Source organism: Cynoglossus semilaevis, chromosome 6 (genome assembly GCF_000523025.1).
Source record: "Cynoglossus semilaevis isolate Cse_v1.0 chromosome 6, Cse_v1.0, whole genome shotgun sequence".
In the NCBI taxonomy this organism is placed as follows: Eukaryota; Metazoa; Chordata; class Actinopteri; order Pleuronectiformes; family Cynoglossidae; genus Cynoglossus; species Cynoglossus semilaevis.
In genome coordinates, this window is record NC_024312.1 from 4,926,585 (window position 1) to 4,937,968 (window position 11,384).

At 48.3% G+C, this 11,384-nt stretch overlaps 1 protein-coding gene across 1 annotated transcript in view; it reads left to right on the forward strand.

Annotated features, from left to right (window-relative positions):
- The window catches only part of zfpm1 (zinc finger protein, FOG family member 1), a 49,844-nt gene extending 42,981 nt beyond the window's left edge, over positions 1-6,863 (forward strand). Inside the window, exons 5-9 of the mRNA XM_008311408.3 lie at positions 744-846; positions 939-1,196; positions 1,880-2,140; positions 2,480-2,722; positions 2,845-6,863. Coding sequence (XP_008309630.1) covers positions 744-846; positions 939-1,196; positions 1,880-2,140; positions 2,480-2,722; positions 2,845-5,408 — 3,429 coding nt within the window. The 3' untranslated portion in view covers positions 5,409-6,863. The remainder of the gene's footprint in view (positions 1-743; positions 847-938; positions 1,197-1,879; positions 2,141-2,479; positions 2,723-2,844) is intronic.
- Positions 6,864-11,384: the final 4,521 nt, after the last annotated feature.

Here is an 11,384-nt window from a genome sequence, read left to right on the forward strand (position 1 = left end):
TGAATAACAGCCTGTCGACCTCATCAGATCTTCTTTCTCCTCTCCTTTTTTCTCTCTCACCCCCCCCCCCCCCCCCTCCCCCCCCCCCGCCCTCCCTCCCTCCCCCCCCCCCTCCACACCTCCCCCCTCTTTATTCCTTCCTCTTCTTCCTTCATTTCCTCATTTCCATCAGAGATTGTAATAATCCTTCGTCTGCTGCTGCTGCCAGTCTCACACTCTCACACACACACACACTCTCACACACACACACCCTCACACACACACACACTCACTGGACAGTGTGTTTCTTGTCATTGTTACTGTCGTACACTCGCTGTTCAGATGCCAAGAACAAAATCACGTGCTCTGTTTGACTTGTGGTCTTTTATGTTCCTGATTTTATGTGAACAAGACACTGGGTCTGTGTGACGTGTCCTCACCAGGTGAGGGCGCTGTGTGTGCCTCAGCAATAAAACATGGCCGAGACTCCAGAGTGAATCTGAGCAGAACTTTGTTGTTGGTTCAACGCTGCCTCCGTCACTGAGTTCTAACGTCACGTTTTGTTTGAAATCCTTTGATTAGATTTACTCAAGTGACACTAACTGACCACAGGAGGCAGCAGAGGACCAGCAGCTCCTGTGAACTGATATCGATGTTTTGTTTTGTTTTTTTTTCTCTGGACTTTGGTCCAGTTCCAGTTCTGGAACCCGACCTCGGCTCATCTTCACGTTGTCTCACTCACACCCGTGTTTGTGTCTCTGCAGAATTCCAGGTTGGCTGTAGTGTGTAAGGATTCAGACTGTTGGATCAGTCAACTTCCTTTGACCTCTGACCTCTTGGCAGCCAACTGTACCATCTACAGCCGAGGTACGGAGTTTTCGTTTCCTTTCTTTTTTTTCACCGGTGTAAAACAATCGTCCGCTCTGGAGTGGCTGACATTTCCCGTCGTTTGTTTCCAGGTGAGCAGCTCTTCTGTAAACTAACCCAGGAGCTCGGAGCGGGGGAGGGGCTGTTGGCGTCCCTGCACTCGTCTGCCCCCCCTGCTGCTCGTTCCGCCCCCTCCTCTCCGTCCCAGCCCCGTCCCTCTCCTCCTCTCGGCCTGGAGGTGGTGGTGAAGGATGAGCCGGTCTCGTACCCTGCGGCGCTGCACTCTGACATCCAGCTCCTCCCCCAGCAGGCGGGCATGGCCGCCATCTTAGCCACCGCCGTCGTCAACAGTGAGCGTTTGTTTTTGAACACTTTAAACCTTTTACTGAAGTGAACCTGTTGATGATAAAAGTTGGTTTATATTGTTCAGATGACCAGTGTTGTTGACGTCATGATAATGTCATCGATGATTTTGTTTGACGTCATTAATTTAGTTCATATGAAATGACTTTTTTCTAAATCTCACCTTTATTTCCCCACTGTAATCCCTGTAATTGTAATTCTGTCCACTGGATGGTGTAATTGTAATTGTAATTGTAATTCTGTCCACTGGATGGCACTGTGCCTCCATGAAGCCACTTCTGCTCAGTTTCAGCAGCTTCGACACATGCGCAGATGAAGTGAATGTTATGGTTTGTTCACAGACACTGTTAAAGAAATAATTACATTAAGTTTAAATGAAAAAGTCTTTAATTCCTGCAGACGAACTGTTGCCTGGATACACCGACCAGAATGTGTGTGTGAGTGTGTGTGAGTGTGTGTGTGTTGATGAAAGGACGGAGGGAAGAAAAGACGACGAGCTGAGAGACTGATGGATGAAAATAGAATGGATGTACAGATGGTTGGATGGAGGATGAAATAATGACACCGTCTGATTGGCTGTTACTCCGGGGGTCACGGTGTGGACATCTGCGGTGTTTCTGTTCAGTCTTCTTCTGGTCCACTGACTGCTGAACTTCCTGTCTGTCTCCAGAGGACATCTTCCCCTGTAAGGACTGTGGGATCTGGTTCCGCAGCGAGAGGAACCTCCAGGCTCACCTCATGTATTACTGTGCCAGCCGTCAGAAGCAGCCCGCCGCCGCCGCCGCCGCCGCCTCCTCCTCCTCACCGCCGCCATCATCTCAGGACAAACCCAAAGAGTCCTACCCCAACGAACGCCTCTGCCCCTTCCCACAGTGCAACAAGAGCTGCCCCAGTGCCAGCTCCCTGGAGATCCACATGAGGACACACAGTGGTGAGATCTTATTTAAACCCAGTGGGATTCTGGGTAAAAAGAAAAACTAACTCCAGAACTGTTCCTTTTAAAGAGAAAGAACTAGGGAATTAAAGAGTTCCTGGTAGAGGTAGAACTCAGACTGTTGGGGGACAAGAACTAAGACTGCAGAGACCTTTAGGTTGTGACACCATGGAGTACCAATCCTGACCTGTAGGGTTCTGATACTAGGACTTAGACAAGACATGTGAAATCAGGCCCCTAGTGGTCAAAATGTTCTCCTTTTGCATTAACACATATACTACCATTTTCTAGCCCTATATTTGGTCATGTGGTAATCTAGCTCCGCCTCTCCGACAGGTGAACGTCCATTCGTCTGTCTCATTTGTCTGTCGGCCTTTACCACTAAAGCCAACTGTGAGCGCCACCTGAAGGTGCACACAGACACACTGAACGGCCTGTGTCACGGCTGTGGATTCGTGTCCACCACCAGGGACATCCTCTACAGTCACCTGGTCACCAGTCACATGGTCTGCCAGCCAGGATCTCGCAGTGAGGTCTACTCACCTGGACCAGGACTTCCCAAACTTCCCCTGTCCACTGGTAAGTTGACTGGACTTCAGCCCAGATCTGAAGGACAGATGTACCGTGGAACCTTTGTCCAAATGGACAGAGACCTCCTCAGTGGAGGTTCCTCACTCATGACTCCTGGTTGTCTTTTTCAGGTCTCAGTCCAGGGGACTCTGGCGTCGTGCTCAAGTGTCAAGTGTGTGGTCACAACTGTGAGTCCCCAGCTCAGCTCCAGCAGCACGTACGGTCCCACCTAGAGGTCAGGGTTCCTGCCGAAAGGAGCTCCACCCCACGTCAAATGACCCCCGCCTTAGTTGACGCTGCCCAGCTCCAACCGTCTCCGCACGATCGTGAGCCAGTCGCCTGCACCCCTCAGCCAGAGTCGTCCAGTCCAGGGGCTAACGGCAGCTCGGCCACGCCCCGGGAGTACAGTCCTGGCCCCATCACAGCTGTGAAGGTTAAGGAGGAACCACAGTCAGACTCGGAGATGCAGGAGCAGCCGATGGACATGAAGGAGGACCGAGAAGAGGGAGAAGCTGCTGACTCAGGGGTGAGGGGAACCACGGAGGGACAAACCAGCACCCTGTCCAGTCAGCGGTCAGGGTCTCCTAAGAGTCCTACCTCAACCGTGAAGGCCGAACCAACTAGTCCAACTCCTGGTTCCAGCCCTGCTCATGTGGGAGGATTGGAGTCGGTTCTTCCTGGAGGAGCCGTGTTCCTGCCTCAGTACTTGTTCAACCCTGAGGCAGCAATTTTGCCCCAGGCCTCAGAAATCCTGGCTAAGATGTCGGAGATGGTGCACAGCCGCCTGAAACAAGGTCAGGCGGTTCCTCCGAGCAGCCCTGCCTTCTTCCCCGCTGGTCCCATGACATCCACGGCCGTAGCCACACCTCCTCACAAAGGAGCCACCTGCTTCGAGTGCGACATCACTTTCAACAACATCAACAACTTCTACGCACACAAGCGCCTGTACTGTTCCAGCAGGCACCAGGGAGACTGTGCAGCCTCAGCTTCAGTCCCAGGGCTGACCAGGGATGCAGCCACACCTTTAGCACCGTCCATGGTGACGCAAGGTCCCTCTGTGTCACCTCAGGGTGGACCAGCGAGCAGAGCAGCTTCAGCTTCTCCACCTGATTCTGACTGTGCCAATGGAGAACTGAGGAGAGGGGTGGAGGTGAAGACGGAACCCCCCGTGGGCAGGGAGGGCATTCTGTCATCTTCAGAAGGAGAGATTGGCAGTGCGAGTACGGGAGGAGCAGGTGGAGGAGGAAGGGCCAGTGAGGGCAGCCAGAGTCCTGCCAGTGGTTCAGCTGAGGACCTGGAGGACGATCCGAACAGAACTTTCTGCGAGGCCTGTAACATCCGTTTTAGCCGTCATGAAAACTACACAGTCCACAAACGTTTCTACTGCGCTTCACGCCACGACCCGTCCAACCAGAGAGCCATTCACCTGGCCAAGGCCACCACCGCTGCAGCCTTCCACCCCCAGCCTATACGCACACGCAAGCGCAAGAAGATGTACGAGATCCACATGGCCAGGACTGAGGCCTTAGCTAACGCTGCAGCCGCCGCCGCTGCCGCCACTGCCGCCTCCGCCGCCTCGGCTCCGTCACCCTCCATTCTTGGTATGGTGGTAAAGCAGGAAGTCGCTTCCGGCGCAGATGGCAGCTCCAGCCCTGAAGGAGACGGTCCGATTGACCTCAGTAAGAGACCCCGTCTGCAAGAAGGTCCACGGCAGGGAGCCAATAGCAGCGTTCAAATCCCCGCCCTGCCTCTCACCGACTATCACAAATGCACCGCCTGCAGCATAAGTTTCAACAGCCTCGAGAACTACCTGGCCCACAAGACCTACTACTGCCCGGCCACCACGCTCCAGCACCACACTCTGGAGCAGCTGCACAGGCTGAAGCGCTCCGCATCCACCTCGCCCAAAAGTAGACCGCAGCCGGAGCGTCCAGTGGAGTCCAAAGCCGAGTGGGTGACCCAGTCCGGGGGCTCGTCATCCAGTCCTCAACCCTCAGCTTCATCGTCCTCTGTCGCTACTCCTCCTCATAACTCTGCTGTTAGCACCACCCAGGCACCAGCACCAGGAACCGGAGTCACAGTTTCAGGTACCGCTTCTCTAATAAGGGTGTGTCCATACTGCCCCAACAAGCCAATCACATGTGACCTAATGGAGCACTTCAAGATGGTCCACAGTCTTCTGGTAACAGTCCAACAACCACCAGAGGCGCTGCTGCAGTCCAGCCCTAGTCCCAGAGACACTGGTCCTGGATCTGCAAGCGTTTCCCAAAGCCCAAACATCCAGGTCCGACCAAAGGTCCACAGAGAGGACGTCAACGGACAGCTAAAGAGCAGGACGTCTTCTCCTGTCTCTCCAACGGTCAAAAGCACTCCCTCATCTGGAGGTGATTCACCATCCGCCACCTCGCCTCTGTCGATCTCACCCTCCGGGGCTCCACCGGTGTCACCTGTGCCTGAGGTCCTAAGACAGACGGTGGGGTCGTTCCACTTCTCAGAGAAGGCCACCACGACCGCCCCCGCCCCTGTGTCCAGCCCTGCCCCAGTCGTCGGCGTTAAAACAGCAGTGATCTCACCCATCCAGAACGGTAACTCGCGCTTCTGCCGGCTGTGCAACATCAAATTCAGCAGCTTGTCCACCTTCATCGCACACAAGAAGTACTACTGCTCCTCCCACAGCGCCGAACACGTCAAGTGAGCCCAGGGCGTTCTGTTCCTGCTCCGCGGTCGGCTCTCTCTCGCTCTCTTTCCTTTAAATCTTCCTGATTGGAGGGTGCCCCTCCCTGTGGTCTGAGAACCGACTGCCGTTGTTGTTCCCTTCGTGCGGCAGCGTCGTACCCATGGCTAGCACACCTGCCAATGACAATGAGCGACTGTTACTTGACGTAGGGCGGGGCCTGGGCTTCCTGAAGCAGGATCTGCAGCTGGTCTTATGAACCCTTATGTTTTGGATCCGATGTTGCGCCTCCTATGGGTCAAAGTTTGCAGTTCACACTATGCCTCATTGCTGCCCCCTGTCATCTTTATCCCAGGCTTCACAGTGTGTTGGGTAATGAGATGATAAAATGTCTCTGATGTTGATGATACACAACATAGATAGTACATAGATTCTGACGGTTGGGGGCGCTATTTGTTAGTGATTGTTCAAAAACTATCATTTTAATGAGTCTACGGTCGCGTTCCGTCATTTTTGTCATACGGAAAGACCGGGATTACTGTTAATTGTTTTGAGTTTTTTTTCTTTAAATTTTAACCATCTGTGCAGATGCTACGCTGATGATGTGATGATGTGTAAAAAATAATTCTATAATGCTTTTGGTTTCAACACTGGCTCTTTTTTTCTCTCTATAGAAGCTGAAGCTGAAAACAGTCGTATGTTTTCGCCATGTTACTAATAACTGAAGGAGAATATTTCAAAATGGACGATTTTTTCTTTTGTACTATTTTACTTTGAAAACGTTAGGGAGACTTGTAAGTAAAAAATGTGAAATATTTATCGTTAGTCCTCACTGATTTCATGTCAACAGAAAACTACCTACGAGTGTTGGAGCATGTTTGTTTTTTATTTGTCTGTTTTTCATACTGTCAGAAGGTGGCGGCGTAGGCCGTTTGTTTTGAAGCGTAAATTTTCCTTTCACGTGGACCACACTGAACCTCGCTGTTAGCATCACTCTGTTTTATCTGTTGTCTTTATTTCACGCCATTTCATCCATTTCCTCCTATGGTGTTGTCAAAGAGAGTAGAAAATGATGCAGCGCCACCTGGTGGTTAGAAATTACAAAACACAAAAAGTGTCAATCAATTTTTTCTCGTGAAATGTCTCAAAGACACCTCGACGTCAGAACAAATCAACGACGTGGACACATTTGTCACGCAGTAATTGTCAGCGTGAACGCAAATATTTTGAATTAACCAAATGAAAGTTTTTCAATAGCCACCTTAAAAATCTACATTTCAGCACTGGAATTCTTTGTAGTCTTCCGACACAGATCACGTGACCCCTGAGGTCAACGTGCTCTAACGTTTTTTAATTTAAATTCTGATGATTTCCCAGGGTGCTCTCTGGTTCAACACCATCTCATGACACTAAACTGATTGGTTAAAATTATGTTACATCATTGGGAACTACCATCACCGTGGGCTGACACACACACACACACACACACACACAGACACACACACTTACCTTTCTTCCTTACCTTTCTTCAGGTTTGGATTGAAACTTTGTTTCCTCGGCGTTCTCTCGTTAGCTAACTGCGTGCACAATGATTGTACTTTCCTCCGGCGATGAAGGCAATGCAGGATTTTAACACAAGTCACATGTTTAAAAAAACCTTGTCCAGAAAAGGTTAGCACACGTGTCACAACCACTTCCTGTAGCTTGCGGTGACACTTGTTTATGCTAAGTTTTTTCCCATGCTGCTTTTAAAGGTGCAGTTCGGTGTCGGTTCGAACTGCAACGTTTTTTTTTTTTAGTTCAACGTCCAACTGGAATATTTTTCCCAAGAATGGAACAAACAAATAAGCAGAATCCCCGCCCTCTTCGGCCCCCCTGTGGTGATAATGCAGAAACACAGGTCCCTTTAAATATGGCCGTGTGCTACGTTTGCTCTCGCAACGTCATGGAAAGTACTTCCAAATGGTACTGTCCTTGAGCGATCTTTGTCGCTGGATGGTTTTTGATTTTTATTTTACCAATGACAACTTTGCGACTTTTGCTACTTGTTGAGTTATTGTGTTTCTCTGGCTTATTTTACAGCTCAAATTTTTTTGTTGTCAAGCGTTCTTGCCTAGCAATTACAACAGTGGCCACCAGGGGGCAGGGAACACTATAGACCCGTCATACGTTATACATAGCCTTTTAAGGTTGTTACAAGTAAATGTAGTGAAAAATGTATTTTAGTCAACATCGAGATAAGAATTTCAATTATTTAGACCTCGCAATAAAATAGACGATATTTAATCGCTTCAAAAATCAACTCACAAAAAACCTCAATATTTGACGTGGACTTAAAATTTAATGCGTTTTTCTGTGATTCCTTGATTGGGATTAAGTGCTAATTTTTTATTTTATTTCGCTGTAGTCAGGCAACAATTGTTAGCATAGCTAACCTCAGTGTTTGTCACATGGTCGCTTGTCGATGAAATCACTTACTGATAACGCTTACGCCTCTGTGTGACAGTGACATCTGTTGGTGGGGGCAGTTTTCAGGAGCCAGCATTGGTCCAATTGTTGTTGTCGTCGTTTGTCAATCGTTTTTGTTTTTTTTCATAAGCAATTCTTTTTCTTTTTTTTCGTATTTTCCCCTCAAACTGGAACTTTATTGTAATCCCTGATCTCCGTCTGTCAGTGGGACGGAGAGGAGACATGATTGACAGGTGGACAGTTGACGAACGAAACACAGATTGAGAAAAAACCCCAAATAATTTCTTATTTGCACTGTTTGTAAAGAATGTGAATTTGTTTTTTTCATATTTATGTTGGACTGCCGGCCCACACCCCCCCACCCTCACCCTCATCATTGAAGAATTCTCTGATTTTCAGACTTTTTTTGTTCATTTTTCTCTGATAAAAAAATCAAAATGAGTCAAATTTTTATTTTTGTTTTTATTATTGTTTTTTTTTTACCTTCACTGAACTCCTGTCCAAACTATGCATGGGAAATAAAGACAGAACTTCTGAGACACTGAAGACAAGTGTGTGTGTGTGTGTGTGTGTGAAACGTTAAAGTTTCTCTCCGTGGTCCTTGACTCCAGGTGGCGTTGTTTCTTTGTCGTCACTCTGACGTTTTACCTCATTCACCTTCTTTTTTCCTGAACCTTCTTTCAGAGTCGGTCTGAGTCATCAAACTGTGTGGAAATGTTTTTGAAGCTTCAGTTTCTGAGATTTTCGTTCTCGAACATTTGACTCAGACAAAGAGTAAAACATCGTGACTCAAACCTGTCCTTGAAGTCCTGGAAAGTGCCGAAAGTTTGATGATAAGGTTTAAAATATTGTCAAAATAAAGGCGGTGGAAGGGGGGGGGCTGTAACTGAGTGTGTGTGTGTATTGGATGTGTGTGAGATGTTCTATGATTTTGTTGGCATGTGTGTGAGACTGTGTTTGTGTTTGTGCTTCTGGTCGACTCGACTTGATTTTGTGACATCATCATCGTGTGACTCTTCTCTGTTCGACTGAACGACACTAATCTGATGTAAAGAGGAACATGAGGTCAGATTACACTTAACCTGTATCTGCAAACCACACACTCACCCACTTATCCTCACCCACTTAAACTAATGGTCTTAGTCATATTTTCATTTAAAAAAAGGAGAAAAAAAGTGATCTTCTAGCATTTCAAAAAAAGGAGAAAAAAAGTGATCTTCTCTTAACACAGCGACCTTTTTAACCACCATACAGTACCGGTCACCGATTACATTTCCGTGTGCTGTTGGATGTGAGTGGTTTATAAACTTTAATTGGACTGTGGTCCAACCCCTGGTTCCACTACATTAAGTGCCCTCCTCTCTCACAGCAGGGCTCTTTTGTTCCTGAACCACGGCTGTAGATCTACTCTGTGGTGAGCGGTTGCTATGGCCTGGATCTCCATGGTACCACGTCCATCGTGGTCCATCAGCGCCCCCTGCCTTCACAGCAGCAGGAACATGTGGGACTTCTGTGGTCATCTTGGTTCCAGCTGCAGTCACATGACCAGCTGTTTCCTTAAATAAACACCAGAGAACCTGGAGGGTTCTTCAGCCTGTTTCTAAGGAACACACTTTCTCTGTGTGAAGGCCTCCACCCCCGCCCCCATCTCACCCCCCACACACCCCACACTGCCTCCCAGCCTCTGGTCATGTGACTCACCTTCCTCCCATGATTGATGGAACTTCAGGTTCAGAAGCTTCTCCAGCAGAACCGTGTTGTTTTAATCTAAACCTCCTGGTCCAGAAACTTGAAGATTATAATGTTGTTATTTGAACAAAATTTCACAAAAACAATCAAAGTTGATATTTTAACTAACCATTCTAACTAACCAGTCTAACTAACTAACCAGTCTAACTAACCATTCTAACTAACCAGTCTAACTAACTAACCAGTCTAACTAACCAGTCTAACTAACTCTTGTTCGGGAAGAACATCAGAGAACATTCTTAAATCTCAGCTTTACTGATCTCTGACCGTCTTCAGACTGACATCAGCTACAGACACCGTCGTCATGACGACAACGATGATGATGATGATGTTCTCTGATCCTCAGTCAGACTGACTTCCATCTTCATCATCTTCATCATCTTCATCTTCAGGATTCTTCAAACATCTGATCACAGGAACCAGAACCAGGTTCATGGACAAGGTCTCATTATCCTGCTGTTGACCATGAGGAGGCGTCACTGAGTCAGAGCTGACAGGTGGCAGTGACTGACTCACTGTGCGTATGTGTGTATCTGTGTGTGTGCGTGTGTTAAGTAGAATTCAGAGACGTCGTTCAGAGACTTCACCTGAAACCTGGACTTCAGTCCTTCATGTTTTAATGTTTGAGAGAAAAGGAAGGAAGGAAGGAAGGAATGAAGGAAGGAAGGAAGAAAGGAAAGAAGGAAGGAAAGAAGGAAGGAAGGGAGGAAGGAAAGAAGGAAGGCAGGAGGGAAGGAAGGAGGGAGGGAAGGAAGGAAGAAAGGAAAGAAGGAAGGAAGGGATGAAGGAAGGAAGGAAGAAAGGAAGGAAGGAAGGACAGAAGGAAGGAAGGAAGGAGGGAAGGAGGGAAGGAAGGAAGGAAGGAGAGAAGGAAGGAAGGAAGGCAGGAAGGAAGGAAGGAAAGAAGGAAAGAAGTAAGAAAGGGATGAAGGGAGGAAGGAAGGAAGGGAGGAAGGAAAGAAGGAAAGAAGGAAGAAAGGGATGAAGGGAGGAAGGAAGGAGGGAAAGCGAACTTCTTGTCATTTTTTCTTGTCATTTTGACACTGCACACAACAGAATGTGACCTCTGCTTTTAACCCATCATCAGTCAGCAGGGGGCAGCAGTGAGGGGACGGTCTCTGACCAGAGAAAATCAGCTGCTGTATGTCTCTAACTGGAGACGGCGTGTGGACGGGTGAGGGAGTCAGGGATGACCATGTGTACCTGAGTCACCGTCTGACCAGACGGACGGTCAGCTGTTGGTCCAGTCTCTCCCTCACTCTCTCTCTCTCTCTCTCTAACTCCTGGTTTGTTTTACAGCCAGGTTTTCTGGTGTGAGCTGACACGGAACAGATGATTGGACGGTGAGTCCTGCAGAGACAAGTGTCAGTCAAAGGTCACTCATGCATGAATGTATGAAAGACTGAACTCATGTCAGTGAACGCACCTCACACAGTCATTAACAGGGTTGGTTTGAATCCCAACATAAATGTCAGCAGCAGAGGGAACACAGTACACACAGTACACACAGTACACACAGTCCACACAGTACACACAGTATATACAGTACACACAGTACACACAGTACACACAGTATATACAGTATATACAGTACACACAGTATATACAGTACACACAGTATATACAGTACACACAGTATATACAGTACACACAGTATGAACCAGCGTCCATCATGGAGATCAGAACAGATTCATATGAACGAAGGTCTCTCAGTCACGGAGGGAGAGGAGGGGGAGGCAGGGCAGGGGGAGGCAGAGGGGGGGGCGGAAGAGAAGGAGG